At 46.0% G+C, this 26,067-nt stretch overlaps 3 protein-coding genes and 1 pseudogene across 4 annotated transcripts in view; 1 reads left to right on the top strand and 3 right to left on the bottom strand.

Annotated features, from left to right (window-relative positions):
- LOC122420029 (zinc finger protein 548-like) overlaps positions 1–17,707 on the bottom strand; it is a 44,876-nt gene extending 27,169 nt beyond the window's left edge. The window contains 1 exon segment of the mRNA XM_043434727.1: positions 17,599–17,707. The gene's annotated coding sequence lies outside the window, so the exon portion shown is untranslated.
- On the top strand, positions 1,601–2,853 carry LOC122420061 (ubiquitin-conjugating enzyme E2 N-like). The gene has a single exon (XM_043434797.1). It carries the CDS (start codon positions 1,650–1,652, stop codon positions 2,106–2,108), a length of 459 nt encoding a protein of 152 aa, XP_043290732.1. The 5' UTR covers positions 1,601–1,649; the 3' UTR covers positions 2,109–2,853.
- On the bottom strand, positions 2,464–10,716 carry LOC122420511 (annotated as a pseudogene). Its single transcript, XR_006263301.1, has 4 exons — positions 10,585–10,716; positions 8,649–8,775; positions 6,911–7,032; positions 2,464–6,707 (listed from the first exon to the last, which is right to left on the bottom strand). The product of XR_006263301.1 is annotated as a zinc finger protein 304-like (transcript).
- On the bottom strand, positions 6,602–21,213 carry LOC122420034 (zinc finger protein 548-like). Its single transcript, XM_043434745.1, has 4 exons — positions 20,976–21,213; positions 17,599–17,725; positions 10,585–16,452; positions 6,602–6,807 (listed from the first exon to the last, which is right to left on the bottom strand). Exons 1-3 carry the CDS (start codon positions 20,988–20,990, stop codon positions 14,984–14,986), a joined length of 1,611 nt encoding a protein of 536 aa, XP_043290680.1. The 5' UTR covers positions 20,991–21,213; the 3' UTR covers positions 6,602–6,807; positions 10,585–14,983.
- Positions 21,214–26,067: the final 4,854 nt, after the last annotated feature.

The following is a 26,067-nucleotide window of genomic DNA, read 5'->3' as shown; positions in this document are numbered from 1 at the left end:
GTAGATTTTCAGGACAGACTAGCATATTTATAAGACAGGATCCAATGAAATGTGTCCCTGGAGATGATGAGCAGAGGCTAAGGGGCCCACATCCCAACCAACTACCTATTGGCAAGGACACTTGTAAATAAATGGAGTGAACACTGGAGAAAGATTTTCCTATCTTATGGAGAAAAACTGACACACAGAATATGCCTCAATTCAAAACAGGGTGCCTTGAGGAAAGGAAAGTGCCCAATAATCTGTCATACCCTTTAGTACTCAAGATGAGTTGACTGTACGTGGTCATCCTCATCAAATTCTGGTGGACATGGAGGCTAATCCTACATTAATCACCAACAGCTTAGCTCAATCTCTTCCTGACAGTGGAAGGTATTTCAGATAACCCAGATTTTCCCCATTTCAGCAGTAAATACTTGGACTGAAAAATCATAAGCATTCTTCCCACTCTTGTACCATCCCTGCAAATTTAATAGGAAGATTTATTAAACTATACACTGCCCAATATCTTAATTACAAGGGGAGTTTTTAAAGGAAATGTATAGCTTTATTTACAGTTCATTACAGAAGAATGATGTCAATAACCTAACCTTCCTTGTTGAGAAACCTAGAAAATAAGACCAAACCCCAAAGCAAAGATAAGAAAGGAAATGATAAAATTAGAACAAAATATTGAAAAAAAAACTTTTTAAAAATCAATGAAGAAAAATGTTGGTTCTTTCAAAATTGACAAAACTGTAGGTTGACTGAAAAGAAGACAACAAAACCAAGAGTGAAGACACTACTGACTAGAGAAATTGAAGGTATCATAAGGGAATGATTAAAAAAAAACACAAACATTTAACAAAACAAACAGATGCACAAACTTAGAGAACAAACTTGGGTGGTGGTGGGGGGAGGGGGATGGGAGAGATTATTGAGTTGATTGACATGTACACAGTTCTGTATTTAAAATAGACAACCTACAAGGACCTACTATATATAGTACAGGGAACTCTGTTCAAAACACTGAAATAACCTAGATGGAAAAAGAATTTGAAAAGGAATACATACATGTATATGTATAACCAAATCACTCTGCTGTCCACCTGAAACTAACAGAATGTTGATAATCAACTATACTCCAAAGCCGTTCCTTTCAAGAGAAAAAAACTGAAAAAATTACTTGACTGTATTTTTATTGAAAGTCTTCCCACAAGAAAATTCCAGGCTTAGGTGCCTTCATAAGGAATTTCAGCAAGCATTTAAAAAAGAAGTATCATTTATCCTTCAAAACTCCTCCAGAAAATAAGGAGGAGGAAACAATTATTCTTTGACATCAGAATTACTCTGATGCCAAAGTCAGAGAAAAACAGATCTATAAACCCACTACCATTCATCTATCTATACAATACATTAACAAAATATCAGAAAAATGACTCAGCAATATATACAATGGATTATACAAGATGATCATGTGGGATTTCTTGCAGGAAATGCAAGATTAGTTCCCATGGACAGAAGAATCTGGCAGGCTACAGTCCACAGGTGTACAGAGTCGGACAGGACTGAAGCAACTTAGCACACATGCACCATTTAAATAAAAGACAACAAGGTGAGGAGAGCGGAGCTGGAGACGAGACCAGAGGCCGAACTCGGGATCTGACAAGATGGCCGGGCTGCCCCGCAGGATTATCAAGGAAACCCAGCGTTTGCTGGCAGAACCAGTTCCTGGCATTAAAGCAGAACCAGATGAGAGCAACGCCCATTATTTTCATGTGGTCATTGCCGGCCCTCAGGATTCCCCCTTTGAGGGAGGGACTTTTAAACTTGAACTATTCCTTCCAGAAGAATACCCAATGGCAGCCCCTAAAGTACGTTTCATGACCAAAATTTATCATCCTAATGTAGACAAGTTGGGAAGAATATGTTTAGATATTTTGAAAGATAAGTGGTCCCCAGCACTGCAGATCCGCACAGTTCTGCTATCGATCCAGGCTTTGTTAAGTGCTCCCAATCCAGATGATCCATTAGCAAATGATGTAGCGGAGCAATGGAAGACCAACGAAGCCCAAGCCATAGAAACAGCTAGAGCATGGACTAGGCTATATGCCATGAATAATATTTAAATCGCTTCGATCCTCAAGTGTGCATCACTTCTCCTGTTCTGCCAAGACTTCTTCCTTTTTTGTTTGAATTTAATGGACACAGTCTTAGAAACATTACAGAATAAAAACCCAGACATCTTCAACCCTTTGGTGATTAAATGCACATTAGCAAATCTATGTCTTGTCCTGATTCACTGTTGTAAAGCATGAGCAGAGGCTAGAAGTACCATCTGGATTGTTGCGAAACGTTTAAAAGCAGTGGTGCCTCTCTGCTTTTATTCATTTCCCCCATCATGGTTTAAGTATAAAGCACTGTGAATGAAGGTAGTTGTCAGGGTTAGCTGCAGGGGTGTGGGTGTTTTTCTTTATTTTATTATTTTTTTTTTGGTGGGGGGGAAGGTAGTTTTATTTTAATTTTATGGGCTCCTTTCCCCCTTTTTATGGTGATCTAATTGCATTGGTTAAAAGCAGCTAACCAGTTCTTTAGAATATGCTCTCTAGCCAAGTCTAACTTTATTTAGACGCTGTAGATGGACAAGCTTGATTGTTTGAGCCAAAATGGGAACATTAAACAGACATCACAGCCCTCACTAATAACATTGTGACCTTGCTGTCAAGTGTAGAATCCTCCCTTCAAGAAAAAGCTTGTGACCATTTTGTATGGCTTGTCTGGAAACTTCTGTAAATCTTATGTTTTAGTAAAATATTTTTTGTTATTCTAAAAAAAAAAAAAAAAAAAAGACAACAAGGAAAACAAAAACAAAAACACAGCCACGTGATGATTATCTCACTAAGTGCAAAAAATGAATAGAAACCACAGAAACAGATCCACACTAATACAGTAAACTGATCTTTGAAAAGGGAGGAAAGGCAAAGGAATGAAGAAAGGATAGTCTTTTCAACAGATGGGGCTTTAAAACATGATCCAGTGGTTAGGACTCCCTGCTTCCACTGCAGGGAACATGGGTTAAAATCCCTGGTTTGGGAACTAAGACCCTACAAGCTGCACAGCACGGGGGGAAAAAAAAAGTGATCCAGACACAGACCTCACACCTGTCACAAATATTTTCTCAAATGGATAATAAGCCTAAATACAAAACAGTAAAACACGTAGCCAATAATACAGGGGACACAGACCTTGGGTTAGGCAATGATGCATTAGACACACCAAAAATACAATCCATGAAAGAAACACTGAGTAATTTGGACTTGACTAAAGTTTAAAATTTCTGTTCAGCAAAAGACACTGTTAGAAGAATATAAAGATATTCAGCATATTTCATTAGAGAATTGCAAATGAAAGAAACAACAATATACTATTACTACATACCGACTTGAATGGCAAAAACCAAAACATTGACAACATGAAATATAAGAACATGGAGCAACTGGAACTCTCACCTACTGTTGGTGGGAATGCAATATGATACAATCACTTTAGAAGGCAGTTTTTTGTTTTGTTTGTTTTTTAGTTCTACCACTTTATTGCTACCAACCCATCTCCCTCCACCTTCGTGCACACATGCTCAGTCATGTAATCCCATGGACTTCAGCCCACCAGACTCCTCTGTCCATGGACTTTTCCAGGCAAGAATACTGGAGTGGGTTGCCATTTCCTTCTCCAAGAAGGCAGTTTTTAATAAAACTAAATATTCTCTTACTATGTGACCCAGCAAATCATGCCCTGAGGCTTGAACCCAAATGAACTGAAAATGTATACCCACACAAAACAATGCATAATGCAGGTTTAGTCATAGTGCCAAAACTTGGAAGCAATCAAGATATCCCTCAGTGAATGGATAAACTGTGGTACATCCATACAATGGAAGGTGATTGAGTGATAATTTATACACAAATTGTCACAGTAGTTTTATCTGTGATAGCCCCAAACTGGAAACAACCTAAATATCCACTAACTGGCAAATGGATAAAAGACAATTGTGGTATATCTATATAATGGATGAATACGCAACAATACAAATGAATAGTTGATACATGCAGCAAAATGGATCAATCTCAAAATAGTTATGGCTCGTGAAAAAAGTCAGAGTTCCCACTCCCCAGAAAGTATATATCACATGATTTTGTTTATATAAAATACTACAAAATACTTGCTATTACTCGTGAATTGTGGGAAAGGGGGTTAGAAAGGACTGTGCGAGAAACATTATAAAGAGACACAAGGAATCTCTTGGCTGTGTTGGATATCTCCATTATCTCCATGTCTGGTCTCATCAGTATATACACATGCTGAAACATAACACATTTTATATTTTACATATATTTATTTCATATCACTATACCTCAATAAAGATGTTAAGAATTAAATATTCCCCATAAATATCCATATTTACCATTCTTCTTGGAAAGTCCCATCTGCCAACTGTTCTGGTTCTACCATATCCCTTTCCACACAACGTAGGAGCATAAGCCCTGCCTCGGGATCAGCAAAAACTGCAGAACAATGAAGTCCACGTCCACTTCAGTCACTAGGAATGTTGGCTGGTCCGAGAAGCCTGAGCCCTGGATCTCTCTTCTGTCACTGCTGGGGTTCCTGCCTGTGCAGTGATGGCCAGAAGGTAAACAGCCTAGGGAGGTACAGGAATCCACAAACCTTTATTTACTGAGACAGTGTGTCGGCCACAGGAGACTCAGAGGTGTGAAGGTCCTGAGAATTTCTGTATACTTTCATGCCATAGAGCCAAAATCGCAGGGACATATAGAGACACCGCCTTAAGAACAGACACCCATCCTCTCACGAGCCTCAGTCATCCCCACTCGATTATCTCAGTGTCTCTGTACCAACGATGATTCCCACCTTTGCTGGTGTGTCCTATAATCTTAAACAAGGACACAGCACATTGACTGAATTCATAAGGCCTTTCTCCAGTTGAAGTTTCTGGGTGTTAAACAAGTTTAAGAGATGCAGCTAAAGGGTCACCAAAACTGTTGCATTCATGACGTCCTTCTCCGGGGTGAGCTTTCTGGAGCCTAACAAAATGGGAGCTTCTGCTATAGGCCTTCCAACATTCACTGCACACGTAAGGCTTTTTCTCCAGTGTGAACTCTCTGGTGTAGAATGAGGCTAGAGTTGCGGCTAAAGAATTTCCTGCATTCACTGCACTCATAAGGTCTCGCTCTAGTGTGAACTTTCTTGTGTTGAACAAGGTGGGAGCTACTAATGTAAGCTTTTCCGCATTCACTACACACATAAGGCCTTGTTCTACTGTGATGTGTCTTTTGTAGAATGAGGCTGGAATTGTGGCTAAAGCATTTCCCACATTCACTGCATTCATAAGGCTTCGCTCCAGTGTGAATTCTCTGGTGAACAATAAGGTTGGAGCTATGGCTAAAGAGTTTTCCACAGTCATTGCACTCATAAGGCCTTTCTCCAGTGTGGATTTTCCAGTGCTGCACAAGCATGTGTTTACAGCTGAAGGCCTTCCCACACTCACCGCACTCATAAGGCCACGCTCCAGTGTGCATTATCTGGTGCTGATCAAGTGTGTCTTTGCAGCCAAAAGTCTCCCCACATTTGCCGCACACATAAGACTGCTCCTGTGGGGACTCTCCTATGTTTAATGCGGTTGGAGTTATGGCTAAAGAATTTTCCACATTCAATACACTCATAAGTCCTCGCCCCGGTGTGACTTCTCCAGTGCTCAATAAGGTGAGAGCTTTGGCTAAAGAATTTTCCACATTCACTGCACTCATAAGGCCTTTACCCTGTGTGAATTCTCATGCTGCACAAGCTGGGAGCTTCTGCTGTAGGCTTTTCCACATTCAGTGCAGTCATAAGACCTTTCGCCGGTGTGAACGCTGGTGCTGAACAAGTGTGTTTTTATGACTAAAGGCTTTTCCGCATTCACTGTACATAAGGTCTTTCTCTGGTGTGAGTTCTCTGGTTCTGAACAAGGTGCAAGCTTCTGTTGTAAGCTTCTCCACATTCACTGCACATATATTGTCTTTTGCCAGTTTGAAATTTCTGGTGGGTTTTTAGGTGAGACAGGTGAATGAAGGCCTGTCCACACTTCTTACACACATGTGATGTTTCCCCACCGGGAAGTTTTCTGTGATGAATAAGAGCGGATTTCTCCTTGGACAGATTTCCACACGGTAGGTACCTAAAGGCTCGCACTTCATCCTGAGTTATCTGGTTGTCGAGGAGAGTGAAAGCATTCAGGAAGGCTTTCTCATTGTCAGTGCAATTGAAAAGCATCAGTTCACCACTGTCTCCCTGGTGTCGCCCAAGACTGGACTTCTGTGAAAAGATTCCACGAACTCAGCTGTTCTCTGTGGACTCAGTCCACTGTGAGTGCTTTGGTGTTGGAAGGGGCCAGAGTTACCCGGCACATCCATCACTGCCCCCCACAAGTAAAAGATCTCCCTAACTCATGGACAGCACAGCTCTTCATACGTGAGGCCACATCATCATCTTCACTGACAGGATTCTTACCACTATGTGGTTTCTGGTGCTAATGAAAGTTTTCACTCAACAGGAATCCTCACTCACAGGGGTCACATATGTCCAGGTTCAGTGCAGGGCATGACCCCTGTTGTTCATCCAGGTGTTAAAATGCCTTTCAAGAGCAGGTCATCTGTCTCACATGGGTGAGCTTTCTGGATAGGTGCACAGGACCCAAGAGCCCTGAACTCTTGACACTAATTCAACAAAAACACTCCGCTCAGTGGGGCCTCCTCACTGCTTCACAGCAACAACCTGAAAGCAAAGAAATGCTAGTGAAGGACATGCTGACTTCAGTAAGAAGCAGCAAGTCCATCACCTCTGAGTTTGTGACACACCAATGAGTGAGTCCACGGACCTTTGGCAGGATGAGGGGGCCAGGATCAGTGAGGAAGGGCCCACTGTCAGTCCTGGGCCTCAAAAAGTCACAGTACAGAGTACTTCCAATGATGGGTAAAGACACAATGATGGTGAACAGTACTGGAAGCAGAGACGAGGTCTCCAACTCACTCGTTTAAGAAGGGTTTAAACAGGGTATCAGCTGTTGGTGTCAAGCTCACCTGTCAGAAGACTCTGTCCAGGCCCAGGAAAATCTAATTGCAAGTAAGTAGCTGGCTCTTCAGGACTACATACAGATATGTGCACAACTCATGGCATACTGACGCAGCCTATGTTGCAGAGCATTGCAGGGTGAGCAGAGGAGAATGAATGACAGACATGGAGGCCAGGAGGTGGGACAACAGCCAAGGGAAGGAAGACAGAAGAAAAACATCAAGTGCCAAGAAAGGTGAGGAAAGGGAGACGTGAGGTACTGCTATGGGCCTTGGCAAGAAAACACTGGTGAACACAAAGTTGGCTGACGGTATGATGTGAGCCCAACCCTCAGATGGCTCTCTCTCAGCTCCCGTGTGGCAAGGCAGACCTGCTCTGTGCTGTCAGTGTGGCTGGAGACAGGTCCACACACAGGTACCCGGGGTTTTCTGCCTCTCTGCTACTAGGCAACTACATAGGATCTGGAAGGTGGAAGTTGTAAAACAAACAAACAAACAAACATAGCACAGATGAGTGGCCCAGATAGACCCATCTCAGAGAGAAGAAAAGGTTAAAATAAAAAAGACAAAAAACCACAAAGGAGGATTTGGCAGAACACCCCTATGCCCTCCACAAGCAGTAACATGTCAATAGCTACAATTTCTGGCAAAGTCAGTCCCTGAGAACTGTCAGTCAGAGGATGGGGGCAGAACATAGACACAGACGCATCGTGGATCTGGAAGTGCCCAAGCTAGGGAGAATCTGTGAAGCCAACTCAAGAGCCCTAAGCTCCTAACCTCATCCAGAAAGGCTTTGGGCAGCAGGTGTCGGGACTGCTCAGCGAGGGGACACTACACACAGCCCTGGGCATCCACAGCCCCTACCCTGGGAACCAAGACGGGACGGGGAAGAGACCCTGATTTGGCAGGACAGGAAGAACTGCCCCCGGGGCACCAGGGGAAAAACCCAAGGACACTGCAGCAGGTGTGGCAGTGGGGGGCCTGGGGCAGGCAGCCTCTCCGATGGCCCCAGGAAGACCTGTCGCCCAGTGTTCTTGCCCTTGCGTGAGCCACTTCCCTTGACCGGAGGTTTTACTGACTGACCCATTTCTAAGAACAAAACAGGGAAAAATGATGGGATCACTGTTTCCAGGTCGGATTAGAAAAAGACCAGCTACCATCCTGAACATTCTCTCCGCTCAGAGAGAAAGTTCCTTCCCTGCTGTGAGATGTGCTACAGAAAGGCTATGGTGACAAGGAAGCCAGGGGGCGTCTGACCAACAGCCTTACAGTCCAACAAGCCACAAGAAACGACCTCTTGGAAACACAAAACATGAGTGAGTTTGTGAATGAGATCCTCCCAAGAATGGCCTTCAGATGAGAACAGTTTGGCTGGGAGCTTGATTAAAGCCTCATGAGAGATCCTGAGCCAAAAGCATCAGCTGTAACGAGCTGTGACGAGCTCGTGACACACTGAAGCTTACATGAGGCCTTTCTATTGTTTTACGTCACTCACTTCTGGAGTAGTGTGACATGTACCAATGGGTAACTGAAACGGGGACTTACCCAGGGCGGCCACGTGTGCGAAGTTCTCCAGCATCACATTGCAGTACAGGAGTCTCTGAGGTTCCTCCAGCACCTCCCACTCCTCCCAGGAGAAGTACATGAACACATCCTCAAAGGTCACACCGCCCTGCCACGATGGGGACAGCTGAGCCCGCAGACAACAGGACTCCCCAGGCCCTCCACTCACCTCCCACCCCCTGGTTCCACTGCTCCCCAGTCTCCCAACTCAGAGGTGATACTCAGCCATGACACCACTACTAGCTGCCCTCTCCTGTCCCTCTGACCACTGTGTGCAGCCCAGAGCAAAATCAGGAAGATGGGCAGACAGAGACTATGTAAGCCACGGGTCCAGCAGGAAGAGCACCAAATCTCTCCCACTGGCATCCTCCTGACCATGCCTCCCAGACAAAACTTTTAAGGCCATCAGTCTACGCTCTTCCCACCATGAACCTCACTCTGAACCACACCTTCCTCATATCTGGGGTCCCCCTCCATTAAGACTGAAAACTTTCCAGTCCACACTTCCAAGGCTCACCCCACCCCTGAAGCCACTCTGCACACAGAATCCAGGAAGAACTCCTTTGTGTCTGACAGGCTCCACTGCCACCCCAGTGCCTGAGCAAGACACCCAGTCCTCAGTGCCCAGTTGGGACTTTCTTTGCCACCATCAACACTTCTGTAGATCACTGCAGTAGCCTCCTCCCTCACGCCCACACTCCATTCTCAACTAGACAGCAGCCAGAAGGAGCCTATTTTGATTTGATTCTCTCTTCTCTTCCAAATCTTCCATGTCTTTTGTGCATGCTACATGTTCACTTGGTCGTGTCTGCCTCTTTGGGACCCCAAGGATTGCAGCCCACCCGGTTTCTCTGTCTATGGGATTTCCCAGGCAAGACTACGGGAATGGGTTGCCATTTCCTCCTCCAGGGGATCTTCCTGACCCAGGGATCAAACCCGTGTCTCTCGCATCTTCTACACTGCAAGTGGAATCTTTACCACTGAGGCATCCAGGAAGCTCATGTCTTTCATCACCTTCAAAACAGAAGCTCAGCTCCTCAGCCTGCTATTGTTGTCCAACTTCTGGCCCTTTTCTCAACAGACAGAATGAAGACCTGTGGTTCCTTGATGACTCCCAACTCAATCTTAACCTCTTAAGCACCTGTGCAAGCTCTTCCTGAGTCTAATACACCTGTCCAGTCTTCCTCCTACTGGCTGCCCAAAGCAGGAACCTCTTCATATAACTCTCGGCTTAGATTCAGGGTGCTGGGCTAGAAAGGACTCCTTCTGAAAGAGCCCCAGACTCAAGTGCAGAGGGAGGGACAGGTGAAGAGTCCCAGAACATCACTACTTCTCATCACAAAATCTCCACTGGCCCTAGTTTAAAAACATACAAAATCCAAACACTTCTCTAACGTCCACTTTTGGCCCCACCATCAACACACCTGGGCTATTGCAGTCGATTCCGCCTGGTCTCCTTGTCACCCTCAGGCTTCCCCAAACTTTCCACTTTACTTAGAGGGAGCCTGTCAACACCGACGTCAGACCACCTCCCTTCTCTGTTATAAACCTTCCGTGGTTCCCATCACCGTCAGAATAGAGGTCCAGCTCCCCAGGCTGCCGTACCAGTTCGGACTCCTGACTGCCTGCTCTCTGTTCTCAGCACACTTAACCGCAGAGACCTGCCGTTTCCAGAACGCGCCTAATTCATCCTCACCTCCAGGTGTTTGTACCTGGGGCTCCTAAATCCTGGAAACCATTTCGCACCTCATCCCGTCAACACTGCTAAGGGATTCCTTGCCACATGTTCACCGTCACTGACCGCCCTTCACCGCCTTCATACTCAAGAGAAGTGAGCGACGAAGGCCAAGTTCGGAAAGCCCGAGAATACACCATCCCCCACACCTGAGTCGGGAAGGCTTGAGGACTCTCCACTCACCTGAGCCCAGTTCATAAGCGCGGCAGCGGCCATGGGGTCCTGTGAGCAAAACCGGGTTGAAAAGCCGGCGGAACCCTCACACTCCCCTGGGAGTGGTGGGCCCGAGAGGACGGTCGAGCTCCAAGCCCCGATCTCCTGGTCAAAAGGCGCAGAAGCTCAGGATGCTGCCTCCAGAGGCGGACGAGGACAGAGGGCGGCTGCGAAGGCCCCCGAAGGAGCGCAGCCCCAGGCGACAGCTCCGCGATAGGCGGCCGTCCCACGACAGCGACCATGGTTCGTAATAACCAAGCGGACGGAAGTACCATCTTTTTTTCTGTCCTATGTTCGCCTCTCCAGAGCTTCCCCAAAAGCGGACCCCAGTGAGGACTCCCAGCCTACACAGCAACTCGAGGATCCCGGCCACCAGCAAAAGACGTCACAACCGCGACGCCAGAAATCCCCTCTGCTTGCAAGGGCTTCCGGAAACGCCCATCTTCTGGGCGGCCACTGGCACAGCGCAGATGCGCTGGGCAGAGACCTCTAGGTTAAGGAGTTTGTGCACCCCATCCAACCAGGGAAAGGGCACGTTTCTGGTTCTCCCTGATAGCTGCAGAGGCGGATGGAGGCGGAAAGGTCGGGGAGAAACTGTGTCCTGAGCGCCAGACCTCCTGGTAAAGGCAACGCGCCCCTAATTCCATGGTGACCTGTGACAACACTGTGACCCCTCAATTCTCAGTTGCAGGTTATTCAACATGGGCGGATCCCCTTCTAAGCCAGAAGAAGCGCCCTTGGAGTGTATCCTTAAGAATTGGAAATTCTTCAAAATCGAAGGGTTAAAAAAGAAGAGACTTAAATTCTGTAGCAGTGCCTGGCCTTTTGATCAGTTGGGGAACGGAGAAAAACGGCCTCCAAACCTCCAAACGAGTCTCTATATTAATAACACCACTCTGCAGTTGAATCTTTATTGCTGCAGAATGGGCACGTGGAGTGAGATTGCCTCGTGCCCGCCCCAGAGAAGCAGAAGGGTCAGGCTTCCCACCTCCCAGATGTCGGGCTGGTCCACCGTTTCCAAGCTCCCCACCAAGTAAACACATCCGTATTTACAAAATGTCACCCGCGGTGCACACCAACAGACCCGCCCACACATTGTCCTCCAGAATGGAAGTGCCTGAGTCTTCAGTGATCCTGTGACAGTTCGGCGCAGTGCCTTCTGGGTAAAGTAGCTCACTGGGTCCCAGGTCCAGGTAAAGGGCAATGCTCCCCAGATCCAGAAAAGGTTCCCCCCACACCACGGAAGAATTGCTGGAGAGGAGGATCCTTAGGCTCCAGGCCCGGGCGGGGTTTCACGTTTCTTAAAGGGGATGCACCCAGATTTCCATGGACTGGACTGTGGTGGTTTAGTCTCTAAGTCGTGTCTGACTCTTGCGACCCCATGGACTGTAGCCCACCAGGCTCCTCTGTCCATGGGGATTCTCCATGCAAGAATACAGGAGTGGGTTGCCATTTTCTTCTCTAGGGGATCTTCCCAACCCAGTAATCAAACCCAGGTCTCCTGCATTGCAGGCAGATTCTTTACTGTCTAAGCTACACAGGAAGCCTTGTGGCTTTCAGATTTCTTAAAGGGGATGCACCCAGATTTCCACGGACTGGACTGTAGGTCCTTCATTCTGTACACTCTCTTCCCACTTATCTAGTTACTGGAACACATGCCCATTTGGAAGGGGCTTATCCATTCTGAAAGGCTTCCCTGGTGGCTCAGATGGTAAAGCGTCTGCCCGCAATGCAGAAGACTCAGGTTCAATCACTGGGTCAGAAAGATCCCCTGGAGAGGGAAATGGCAACCCACTCCAGTACTACTGCCTGGAAAATTCCATGGACGGAGGAGTCTGGTAGGCTACAGTCCATGGGGTCGCAAAGAGTCGGACACGACTGAGCGACTTCACTTTATCCATTCTACATTGCTGCAATCTCCCCCAGTCCCTATTAACCCAGTCACTGTTTCTGTACACAATATGGTTCCCACCCTAGGCCTTCTTAGATCTTAAGTCCATGGACATATACCTACATGAGTTTTTTCTTCAGGACACGCAGTTCCTATGGTGGATCTCAGAAGACAGCTGTCTCTCAATTTTGCCATGGGACATCCACTAGATTCAAGGGCCCCAACCAAATACCCAGCCAAGTGCCTATTGCCAAATACCACTGTGTGCAAACCATTTGCCCCAAGTGACTGTATGGATCCACAAATAATTTTCATGTCTAGGGCATGAGATCCTGGTGCAGGGGCCCCTTCAGATTTTCCTAGGAAGTCTCAGGAAGCAATACAAGTAGTCCAGATTTGCACTGAGAGCTGTTTGTTGTCCTCCTACTATTTCCTTTAGGGCACACAAAGTTAAAGAGTAAAGATAGCTTAAACAATAAGACCGAGGGGAGGAATGGAATAGGAAGTTAGGATTAGCAGATGTAAACTTTTATACATAGAACGGATAAACAACAAGGTCCTACAGTAAAGTGCAGGGAACTCTATTTAATACCCTATGATAAACCATACTGGAAAAGGATATTTTTAAAAAGGAATATATATGTATAATTAGTCACTTTGCTGTACAGCAGTAATTAACCCAACATTGTAAATGAACTATACTTCAATTAAAAAAAAAAAAAAAAAGACCTTTATTGCAAGAACCAGGAAGGTTAGCCTGGAGTTTGAGGAGTGGGTAAAATGGAGGCTGGAAAAATCTGTTAAGACTATCAGGAGACAATCACTAATGACCCTGAACAAGGGAAACCTCTGAAAACTGCCAGCAAAGCCAGATACAGTCCTCTGGCAAAGCTGGGTGATGTTCACACTGTAACCAACCAAGGGGGTGGGGCACGAATTCTTAACAAAGGGCTCAAATGGCTGGCGATACTCCAGATAAAGCAAGTGAAAATGAAAGTCACTCAGTTGTGTCCAACTCTTTTCGACCCCATGGACTGTCCATGGAATTCTCCAGGCCAGAATACCGGAGTGGGTAGCCTTTCTCTTCTCCAGGGGATCGTCCCAACCCAGGGATTGAACCCTGGGCTGCCACATTGCAGGCAGATTCTTTACCAGCTGAGCCACAAGGGCAGCAGAGAAAGCAAGAGAGCACAGAAATCTGTTCTCCTTGGTTTTTAACAAAACTGCTGTGGCCTGGGTTCAGTCCCTAGTTGGAAGCTGATATACCGCAAGCTGTGTGATGTGGCCAAAAAAAGAGAAAGGAAATGCAGAATGGATGAAAGACCTAAACATTAAGGTTTAAAAGCATAGTACTCTGAGCAGAAAACATAAGAAAAAGGCTTCATGACAGTGGATTTGTGATAATTTCTTGGACATGATAACAAAGGCACAGGCAACATTAACAGAAATAAACTAGACTACACTAATATTTAAAATTTCTGTGCAAAAAAAATTACTAAGTCAACACAGTGAAAAGACTACCCTCAGAGTGGAAGAAAATATTTGCAAACTATTTAATAAGAAGTTAATACACAGAATATATAAAGAACTCCAACATCTAAATAACAATAACAATGACCATAATAACCACATTAAAAAATGGGCAATGGATTGGAAGAGACATTTTCTCAAAGGACTAATACAAACAGCCAACAAGCAGATGAAAAACTGTTCAACATCATTAAATGCAAATCAAAATCACAATGAAATATCATCTCGTGTCCCTTAGGATAGTGTTATAAAAAACAAAGCAAGAAGAAAATAAAAACATTGCTGAGGGTGTAGAGAAATTGGAAACCTCGAGCTGCATCAATGTAAAACAGTCCAGCTACCATGGAAAACAGCCCCTCAGTTCCTAAAAAAATGTAAATATTGAATTACTATATGGTCCAAAAACTCTATGTCTGGGAATATACCTTAAAAGGACTGAAAGTAAGGCCTCAAAGAAATATTTATGCCATCATATTTATAACAGCATTACATACAACAGCCAAATAGGGAAAGCAACTCAAGTGCCCAGTGATGAAAGGAAACAGAAAAAGTAGGATGTACAGAAGATGGAGCATTACTCAAAAAAGGAATGAAATTCTGATACATGCTAGAACACGGAGGAACCCTAAGAACATTATGCTCAGTTAAATAAGCCAGCCAAAAAAGAAGAATAACTTGATGACTCTTATATAAGTTCCTCAGTGAGAACAAATTCATACACAGAAAGCAGAATAGTTGTTATCAGTCAATAAGAGGGGGGACGAAGAGTTGCTGTCTAATGGGTTTAGTTTTATAAGATGAAAAGACTTTTGAATATTTGTGCACAATGTGAATGTATTATTACTACTGAACTTACACTTAAATATGGTCGACTGTAAATTCTGTTACATACACTTCACAATTAAAAAAATTTTAAACACCTAGATAGCAGTCCATCCCAGTGCTAAATCAGACCAGACTTTGCTTTGAAGTCTTCCCCTGTTTGCAATATTCTTTAGTGTGAACTTCTTGATGTCGAAGGAGGTGGGAGTTTTGGCTAAAGCCTCTCCCACAGCTGACACATTCATAAGGCCTTTCCCCAGTGTGAACTCTCCGATGTTTAATGAGGCTGGAGTTGTACCTAAAGACTTTCCCACATTCTCTGCACTCATAAGGCTTTTCTCCAGTGTGGACTCTCTGATGAATAATGAGGGTGGAGCTGTCCATAAAGAATTTCCCACATTTGCTACATTCGTAAGTTTTTTCTCTGGTGTGGACATTTTGGTGCCGAATGAGGTGGGAGTTTTGACTGAAGAGTCTACCACATACACTGCACTCATAAGGTCTTTCTCCAGTGTGATTTCTCCGATGCCTAATGTGATTTGAGTTATGCCTAAAGAGTTTCCCACATACGCTGCACTCATAAGGCCTTTCTCCAATGTGCACTTTCTGATGCCTCTCAAGTGTGAAGCGGTACCTAAAGAATTTCCCACATTTGCTGCATTCAAAACGCCTTCCCCGAGTGTGAACTTTCTGATGAATAATGAGCCTGGAGCTGTCTACAAAAAATTTCTTGCACACACTGCACTCATATGGTTTTTCTCCAATGTGAACTTCCTGATGTCTTTTGAGTGTGAAGCTGTACCTAAAGAATTTTCCACATTCGCTGCACTTATATGGCTTTTCTCCTGTGTGAACTCGCTGATGAACACTGAGTGTGAAGCTGTCCTTAACACACTTCCCACACTGGCTGCACTCATAAGGCACTGACCTAGTGTGAACTGTATGGTGTGCAGTGATGCCAGACCTTTGTGCAGAGAACCTTCCACATCCAAGCTGCTCAGAGAATCTTGTCTCAGTGTCGGTTTTCTGCTGCTGAACCAGGTGGAACCTTCTGATTAAGGTCTTCCCGCTTTCACAGCAAAGGTTTTTCTGGTGCTCAACAAGTGCGTGTTCTTGGCTAAACGTCTTCCCACATTCACTGCGCTTGTCATCATTCTGTCTACTTTCAGAGGCTGCCCTTCCCTCCATGTCACTGTGCTGTTTCCCTTCCGTGTGAGGGGCCTGGTGCTGGAGAATGCTGGATCGGGCTAGGAACTCCTGCCCTTTCACCCGACAAGGCCAGGTCTGATCTGTCACGTGAGCACTGTCGTTCTTCACACAGAAAGTCTTCCCCTCACCCCATCCAGGGAGTCTCCTTTGACATGGCTCCTTTGGATGCTGGGAAGGACTCTCCCGACATGTGGACACCTCCTGCTCAGGTTGTGTCCCACCGTGCCCAGACAGGCACATAGTGTCTTTCAAGAGTGGGCCGCACGTCTTACACAGGTGAGGCTTCTGGATGCATGGGCCTGGCTTTGGAGTCTTGACCTGTGACCTTGCAGCCACATCATGCTGCTCTGAAAGGGCCACCTCATTCTGGGTGCCATGCCGACAACCTGGAAGGAGAGATGCCAATAAAGGCAGTCCCATCAGTGTGTCTCAGACCGGCCCAGTGATAAGTCTGTGGGATTGCAGAGCCCATGTGAGGAAGGCCTGGGGTGCAGAGTGGAGCCTGGGAGGCTCATCTGAGGGCAGAGCCCAGATGACTGACAAGGACAGGAGGAAGGGGTATGGTGCAGGGAGGGGAGGAAGGTCTACAACTCACTTGAACAAGGCCTGGCTACTGGTAACTGGTGAGCAATGAATAGAAGGCTCTATCCAGACCCCAAATGTCTAAATGCAACATGGCAGCTGGACTATAAGGAGTATTTAAGGGTGCATGCACATGTTCCACCACTTTTAATGGAGGTTATGTTGAGAACACTGCAAAAGGAGCAGTGGAAAGGAACAGGTGAGAGCCAGGGCCAGAAGTGAAGAGCCAAAAAATCAATGGGAAAGAAAAGGAGGAAGTGAGGTGTGGACTCTGGCACCACACACTGCTGGATACAGGACACATGCCTGGTGTGACAGGACCCCAGCTCTGACGTCTCACCATTTCCTCATCCCCAGGTACCAGGGCCACGTGCCCTTGAACCTTTCCTGACCTTATGGAAATAACATCCACCCTGTCAGGCACCCAGGGCCCTTCTATTGCTCAGGGTAAGCAACCACCTGGGCCTGAAGAGACCACTCAAAGAAGAAAGGCTGGGAGAGGGATGGGGCCCACTGTATGAAATCCCACACTCTAAAATGATCAATACAAGGATGTCAAAGGAGGGTCTAAACAATCCAGTCGTAGATCAATGAAGTAGAACGAACACTCTCACCAGACATGAAACTAACTCAAAATGGGTTAAAGACTTAAACATAAGTCATGACACCAGAAAACTCCTATAAGAGAATATAGGCAAAACATTCTCTGACGTAAATCAGACCAATGTTTTCTTAGGTCAGTCTCCCAGTGTGACAGAAATAAAAACAAAAATCAAGAAATGGGACCTAATCAAATTTACAAGCTTTTGCACAACAGAGGAAACCATAAATGAAACGAAAAAAACAACCTACAGAATGAGAATCAATTGTGGGAAGGTCAGAGGCACCCCTAGAAAGTGATGAAGAGCAGAGCCCAGCCCAGAATGCTGCAGTGGGCAGGGGGGCCTTACCTACGGAGGACAAAAGTGCAATGTTCTGCAGCATCACTTGACAGTACAGGAGTCTCTGAGCCTCATCAAGAAGTCCCCACTCCTCCTGGGAGAAATATATGGCCACGTCCTCAAAGACCACAAAGCCCTGTAATAAAAATTAAGACAGTTCACCCCATAAGCAGCTGCATGTGCTATATTTCCTTCCATTTTGTATTGGTCTACTCTTCATTCACCAATTCCAGGGCCAAACTAACCACCAAATGTGTTTATATCTCCCCTACCATTTGGAATCTGTGGTCTGACATGTATGAGCGCTCAGTCACTCAGTCGTGTCCGACTCTTTGTGACCCCATGGACTGCAGCCTGCCAGGCTCCTCTCTCCGTGGAATTCTCCAGGCAGGAATACTGGAGTGGGTTGCCGTGCCCACCTCCAGGGGATTTTCCCACCCCAGGTATTGAACCCACATCTCCTGCATCTCCTGCATGGGCAGGTGGATTCTTTTACACTGAGCCACCTGGGAACCCCTCCATGGTCAAACTCTCACACACCAAGTCAGTATTTTAGAAGGCACAAGAGCCTCAGTGTCTCCATCTGCAAAATGAGAATAAGGATGGTTTCAATTCAGAGGCCGGAGACTGGTATCAAACATAAGCAGTACACACTATGTGTCAGTGGTACCATTCACACAATCAAGGGTTTTGTGTACACTTTCAGTGCAAATGAATCGGTACAGTTTTGAAATTTGGGTGTGTGTTTTTCCTACTTTTTAAGGTTTAAGAGGATGTGACAAGTAAAATTTCACATTGTAAGCAAATACGTAAATGTATATTATCATGCAAACCAACAATTAAGTGTCTGGATAAATTTAACTAATTCAACATGTTCATTTCTAATGGCCTACGTACATATGAATATTTAAAGGGATGTCGGTTCATTGGTGTTTAAATCAGTAAGTGTGTCATGTACTCTTAAGTTAATGAGGTGCAGGAAGGCACTGAGCAAGTCAATCAGCTACTAGTCCTTTCGAGCCTGCCTGTAACACAGTACCCTGGAGGGAGCTGCAGGGAGCCCTGGGCTGTACAGAGCACCACCCCTCTTGCTCTGAGGGCTGGAGGAGATGAGGCAGTGCCCTGGTCTGGGACCAGCTACTCCAGTTGCCCAGGTGACCTCTGCCGTGTTCTACAGGGAGTGGTTTTGAGGGCCTATGAAGCCTGCAGTGGAAAGAATCTACACCAACTCACCACTCAACCCCCTTCCCAGGTCAGCTCCCGAGTCCACCTGGATGGACCCTTCTACAAACACAGGCCAGAATCCATCCTACAGCAGGGCTGCTCCCTCCTACACCCATTTGTGCCCTCACCTCCATTCTCAGACCTCGCACACCTCACCACAGAAACCATCTGAAATAATAACGACTCTCTTCCTTCAGTCTGACCACCAGGCTACAACTGGTCCAGTCCACACAGTACACCCCTCGGAAAGGACCAGACCAGTGACCTTCCCAGTCCTCCAGACCTTTATACTCCTCTACCCACAAAATGTCTTCATCTTCTAACATCATATCAAAATGTCTCAGAATAACCATATCCAAATACAACTAATGATCTCCTTCCTGAATCCCATTCACTGCATGGACTTCCTCATCACCATTCCTTAAATGTTCAGGGGAAAAAAATTGGGGTGGTCTTCTATTCTCTACTCACAGCCATTGTGTTGCAGGAAGAAATTCTGCCAATTCAATCCAAATTCCTGTCACAATCCTCCTGAATTCTTTGACCACATCCTCCTCACCAGCCTCCCTGACTCTATACCTCATCCATTAAAAAAAAAACAACTTTATACTTCAAATCTGGATAGGCCCTAAATTAGGTTCCTGGATCCAGTGCCAATGGGGGGTGGGCATCCCACACAAAACCAAGCAATCCTCAGGCAGCAGCAGGGCGCTCAAAAATTAAACTTCATTCTGACACTATGTACCCGGAAACAGTTAGTATTCCACAGGTTAAGGGTTCTGCTCCACAAAACTGCCCCTAGCACTTTAGATTTCAGTCCCAAGCCCAGGCCCTCACTTGAGCTTCTGACCCGCAGGGTATAAATTACACATTCCTAAGACCCCTTCCTTGGGCTTGAATAAACTGTTTAGTACAGGTTCCAGAAATGAAAAGAACACTTTACTTACTAGATTACTGGTTGATTATAAAAGGGCGCAGCTCAAGAACAGCCAGGTGGAAGACAGCTTCCACATTCTCTGAGAACTTCACCTCAACAGCGCCTCCCTATCTTCCCAACCCGGACGCTTTCAGAACCCTGGCCTTTTGGGGTTTTTTAATGGCTTCATTATACAGGCATGACTGATTCAATAATTGTCTTTGGGGGCTTCCCTGGTGGGTCAATGGTAATGAATCCACCTGCCAATGCAGGGAAACGCGGGTTCCATCCCTGATCCGGGAAGATCCCACAGGCCTCGGAGCAACTAAGGCCGTGTGGTACAAGTACTGAGCCTGCACTCTAGAGCCTGGGAACCACAACTACTGAGCCCACGTGTGGCTAGTACTGCACAGCCCTAGAGCCCGCGCTTCCCAATATAAGAAGCTACTGCAGTTGAGAGGCCTGCGCACGGAACAGTAGCTCCCGCCCACCGCACCCCGCCCCCGCCGCAACTAGAGAAAGCCCAGTGGGCAGCAAGGAAGACCCAAAACTGCCAAAAAATATATAAAACTATTTTTAAAATAATAATAATACTTGGCTATGGGAACCAGATTCAACGTCCAGACCCTCTCCTCTCCCTGAAGGGGCGTGAGGTGGGACTGAAACAGGCAGCCCTCTAATTCTAAAATTGGTTCTCCTGGTGATCAGCTCCCATCCTGAGGTGCTTCCTCAAGTAAGCTCACTCACATTACAAGACACAATCACTCTCAACACTTAGGAAATTCCAAGTGTCCTTGCAGTTGTGAGTCTACAACTGTGGATCAAGACCAAATACACAAGGGAAATACATTATGACCATCCGAAAGAACACATCTATATTGCTTCTAAATCACAATATCGCAGGTCCTGTCTTCCTCAGTCCCTTCGCAACCTACCACGATTCCCATCTGCTTAGGACGTCGTTTCAGGTGAGACAGCTCGTTCCTCTCTGTCCCCGAAAAAAGTGACCCCAAATTTCCCCAATGCTCCGGACTCGTGAGCATCTGCAAGCCGTGCACCGTCGCCCCCGAGGGAACTCTCTCCCTCACCCCTGTCCACTGGCTGAAGGGCGACCCCTCACAAGGCCGCCCTCAGTTCTGGACTCTATGGCTGACAGGGAGAGACCTGAGTGGGCGCCACTCCGTCCGGGTCTGGGACTCGGAGGCTGGAGTCAGGCCGGGTGGGGGCCGGGAGACGGAGAACCCACCTGAGCTGGCGTCATCGCCGCGGCTTCGGTCGCCAGCCGTGGGAAGAGCGAGGACGGACCGAGGGCACTGCCGTCAACCACGGGTTCAGGGGGGCCTCACAGCCGCCACTGGGCAGCGGGGCCAACGCCTCTCCTCTCGCTTCCCGTCCCGTCTCCTCGGTGCCCACCAAGCGACTAAGAACCCCTGAACAAGTGAGCAGCGGGACGCCCCCTCAAAGACTACAAGGCAAACGCCGGAAGTCCCGCCCCCAGGCGATGCGTACGCACGTATGAGAGGCTCTCTTCTTTTTTGGCTCAGCCTACGCCGCCTCGCACTGTAGAGACTTCTGGGTAATGTAGTTTCCGCTGCCGCAACGCCTATCAACTCCTAGAGTTGCCTAGAGTCCCTCCGGCGCGCTGGGAAACGGAGTTCCAAGGCTCTTAAGAAAAGATGTTAAGAAGAGGTGGCACGAATACACAGAGGAACTATACAAAAGAGATCTTAATGACGTAAATAACCATAATGGTGTGATCTCTCACCTAGAGTCAGACATCTTGGAGGGTGAAGTCAAGTGGGCTTTAGGAAGCATCGCTAGAACAAAGCTGGTGGGAGTGAGGGAATTCCAGCTGAACTATTTCTAATCCTAAGAGGATACTGTTAAAATGCTGTACTCAATATGCCAGAAAATATGGAAGGCTCAACAGTGGGCACAGGACTGGAAAAGGTCAGTTTTCATTCCAATCACAAAGAAGGGCAGTACCAAAGAATGTTCAAACTACCCCAAACTGCACTCATTTCACATGCTAGCAAGTAATGCTCAAAATTCTCCATGCTAGGCTTCAACAGTACATGAACCGTGAATTTCCAGATGTTCAAGCTGGATTTAGAAAAAGCAGAGGAACCAGAGATCAAATTGCCAACATCAGTTGGATCATAGAAAAATCAAGAGAATTCCTGAAAAACATCTACTTCTGCTTCATTGACTTCACTGAAGCCTTTGTGTGGATCACAACAGACTATGGAAAATTCTTGAAAGAGATAGGAATACCAGACCACCTTACCTGCCTCCTGAGAAATCTGTATACAAGTCAAGAAGCAACAGTTAGAACCAGACACGGACCAACAGACTGGTTCAAAATGCGGAAAGGAGTACATCAAGGCCGCATATTATCACCCTGTTTATTTAGCTTATATGCAGAGTCCATCATGAGAAATGCCAGGCTGGATGAAGCACAAACTGAAATCAAGATTGCCGGAAGAAATATCAATAAACTCAGATATGCAAGTGACACCACCCTTATGGCAGAAAGTAAAGAGGAACTAAAGAGCCTCTGTATGAAGCTGAAATAGGAGAGTAAAAAAGCTGGCTTAAAACTCAACATTCAAAAGATGGTAACAATAACCCTATATGCAAAACAGAAAAAGAGACACAGAAATACAGAACAGACTTTTGAACTCTGTGGGAGAAGGTGAGGGTGGGATGTTTCAAAAGAACAGCATGTATACTATCTATGGTGAAACAGATCACCAGCCCAGGGTGGGATGCATGAGACAAGTGCTCCGGCATGGTGCACTGGGAAGACCCAGAGGAATCGGGTGGAGAGGGAGGTGGGAGGGGGGATCGGGATGGGGAATACGTGTAAATCTATGGCTGATTCATATCAATGTATGACAAAACCCACTGAAATGTTGTGAAGTAATTAGCCTCCAACTAATAAAAAAAAAAAAAAAAAAGAAAAAAAAAGGGGAAAAAAAAAAAGAAAAAAAAAAAACTCAACATTCAAAAAACAAAGATCATGGCATCTGGCCCCATTACTTCATGGCAAATAGATGGGGAAACAGTGGATACAGTGATGGACTTTATTTTCTTGGGCTCCGAAATCACTGCAGATGGTGACTGCAGCCATGAAATTAAGACACTTGCTCCTTGGAAGAAAAGTAATGACCAATCTAGACAGCATATTAAAAAGCAGAGACATTACTTTGCCAACAAAGGTCCATCTAGTCAAGGCTATGGTTTTTCCAATAGTCATGTATGGATGTGAGAGTTGGAACATAAAGAAAGTTGTTGCTGAAGAATTGATGCTTTTGAACTATGGTGTTGGAGAAGACTCTTGAGAGTCCCTTGGACAGCAAAGAGATCAAGCCAGTCCATCCTAAAGGAAATCAGTCCTGAATATTCATTGGAAGAACTGATGCTGAAGCTGAAGCTACAATACTTAGGCCACCTGATGCGAAGAACGGACTCATTGGAAAAGACCCTGATGCTGGGAAAGATTGAAGGCAGGAGGAGAATGGGTTGACAGAGAATGAGATGGTTGGATGGTATCACCGACTTGGACATGAGTTTGAGCAAGCTCGGGGAGTTGGTGATGGACAGGGAGGCCTGGCGTGCTGCAGTCCATGGGGTCACAAAGAGTCTGACATGACTGAGTAACTGAACTGAACTCCCAGGTGGCACAAGTGGTAAAGAACCAGTCTGCCAATGCAAGAGGGACACAAGAGATCTGGGTTTGATCCCTGGGTCAGGAAAATTATTCTCTCCTGGAGAATCCCATGGACAGAGGAGCCTGGTAGTCTAGAGGAGCCTGGTGGCCTCCAGTCCATAGGGTCGCAAAGAGTTGGACATGACTGAAGCAACTTAGCACATACACACGCACTTGGAAAAGCTGAGAAAGGTTGCACGCTAAGTCGCCGCAGTCATGCCCAACTCTTTGTGACCCTATGAACTATAGCCCACCAGACTCCTCCCTCCATGGGATTCTCCAGGCAAGAATACTGGAATGGGTTTCCATGCTGTTCTCCAGGGGATCCTGCTGACCCAGGGATCAGACCCATGTCTTTTATGCCTCCTGCACTGACAGGCGGGTTCTTCACTACTAGCATCTCCTGGTTGAAATAAAGTCATTCAGTCGTGTCCAACTCTTTGCAACCCCATGGACTGTAGCCTACTAGGCTTCTCCCATGGGATTTTCCAGGCAAGGGTACTGGAGTGGGTTGCCATTTCCTTCTCCAGAGGATCTTCCCCACCCAGGGATTGAACCCGGGTCTCCCGCATTGGAGGCAGACACTTTAACCTCTGAGCCACCAGGGAAGATCTCCTGGTTAGGGCCCTGTTATTTCTGTCACTCCCAGGTGGTGCAGTGGTAAAGAACCCACTTGCCAATGCAGGAGACAGAGGAGGCACAAGTTTGATTGCTGGGTTGGGAAGATCCCTTGGAGGAGAAAATGGCAACCCACTTCAGTATTCTTGCCTGGAGAATCCTTTGGACAGAAGAACACTGTGGGCTATAATGTATGGGGTAGCACAGATTTGAACAAAACTGAGCACACACACATTCCATTCCTATTATTTCAGACTGTATGGAACACAGCAAGTTCCCGGTCCTTCACACCACAATGGTTACAACATAGCATGACAGTCTGCCTCCACTCTTAGCTATCAGCTATCTTGTTACTTTTCAAATACAACTACATTGACGTTTCAGAGGCTGTTCATTGCATACAGAGTTCCATTTCTGCAAGTTGAAACTAATTCTGGAGATTAGTTGCACAAATATGTGAACTTTTAAACACACTAATCCGTTAAGAATCTTAACATTCACTGAACTCAGAAGGCCATCCTCTGGTGTGAACTCAATGTCTAATGAGTGGGAAAGTGAGAAGTGAGTCACTCAGTCGTGCCCAACTCTTTGCGACCCCATGGACTGTACAGTCCATGGAATTCTCCAGGCCAGAATACTGGAGTGGATAGTCTATCCCTTCTCCAGCAGATTTATCCACCCAGGAATCGAACCAGGGTCTTCTGCATTGCAGGCAGATTCTTTACCAAATGAGCCACAAGAGAAGCCCTTGTGGATAGCTCTGCCAAAACAACATTCCATGTTCACTGTATTCAGAAGGCCCATCCCAACATAACTCATAGGAACTTTTCAAGTGTAAGAATTGGTTGTGGTTTTTGTTCAGTTGCCAAGTCATGTCGGACTCTTTGCAACTCTATAGACTGCAGCACATCAGGCTCTGTCCTCCACAATCACCCGGAGTTTGCTCAACTTTATGTCCATTGAGTCGGTGATGCTATCTAACCATCTCATCCTCTCGCCGCTTCTCCTTTTGCCTTCAGTCTTTCCCAATATGAGTCTTTCCCAATGAGTTAGCTCTTCCCATCAGTTGGCCAAAGTATTGTAGCTTCAGCTTCAGCGTCAGTCCTTCCAATGAATAATCAGGATTGATTTCCTTTAGGATTGACTGGTTTGATCTCTTTGCTGTCCAAGGAATTCTCAAGAGTTTCCTCCAGCACCACAGTTCGGAAGCATGAATTCTTCGGTGCTCAGCCTTCTTTATGGTCCATCTCTCACATCCATATATGACTACTTGAAAAACCATAGCTCTCTGACAATACACACCTTTGTTAGCAAACTAATGTCTCTGCTTTTTAATATGATGTCTAGGTTTGTCATAGTTTTCCTTCCAAGGAGAAAGTGTTTTTTTAATTTCATGGCTACAGTCACCATCCTCAGTGATTTTGGAGTCTAAGAAAATAAAACTTGTCACTGCTTCCACTTTTTCCCCTTCTATTTGCCATCAAGTGATGGGACCAGATGCTGTGATCATAGTTTTTTGAATGTTGAGTTTTAAGCCAGCTTTTTCACTCTCCTCTTTCACCCTCATCTAGAGGTTTCTTAGTTTCTCTTCACTTTTTGCCATTAAACTGGTATCATCTGCGTATCTGAGATTGTTGATATTTCTCCCAGCAATCTAGGAGTTTGTTGTTGTACCTAATTTACCATAACCTCTGAACTCATAACGTCTTTTTTTCTTAAAAAATTATAATTGATTTACAATGTTTCAGGTGTACAGCAAAGCGATTCCATATATATATATTTTTTTTCCTTCTATGTCATTCAGTTCAGTTAAGTTCAGTCACTCAGTCATGTCCAACTCTTTGCGACCCCATGAGCCACAGCATGCCAGGCCTCTCTGTCCATCACCAACTCCCAGAGTCCACCCAAACTCATGTCCATTGAGTCAGTGATGCCATCCAACCATCTCACCATCTGTCGTCCCCTTCTCCTCCTGCCCTCAATCTTTCCCAGTATCAGGGTCTTTTCC

Source organism: Cervus canadensis, chromosome 18, assembly GCF_019320065.1.
Source record: "Cervus canadensis isolate Bull #8, Minnesota chromosome 18, ASM1932006v1, whole genome shotgun sequence".
Taxonomy (NCBI): domain Eukaryota; kingdom Metazoa; phylum Chordata; class Mammalia; order Artiodactyla; family Cervidae; genus Cervus; species Cervus canadensis.
The sequence above is the reverse complement of the archived record's forward strand: the minus strand, read 5'-3'. Positions and strand labels throughout refer to the sequence as shown.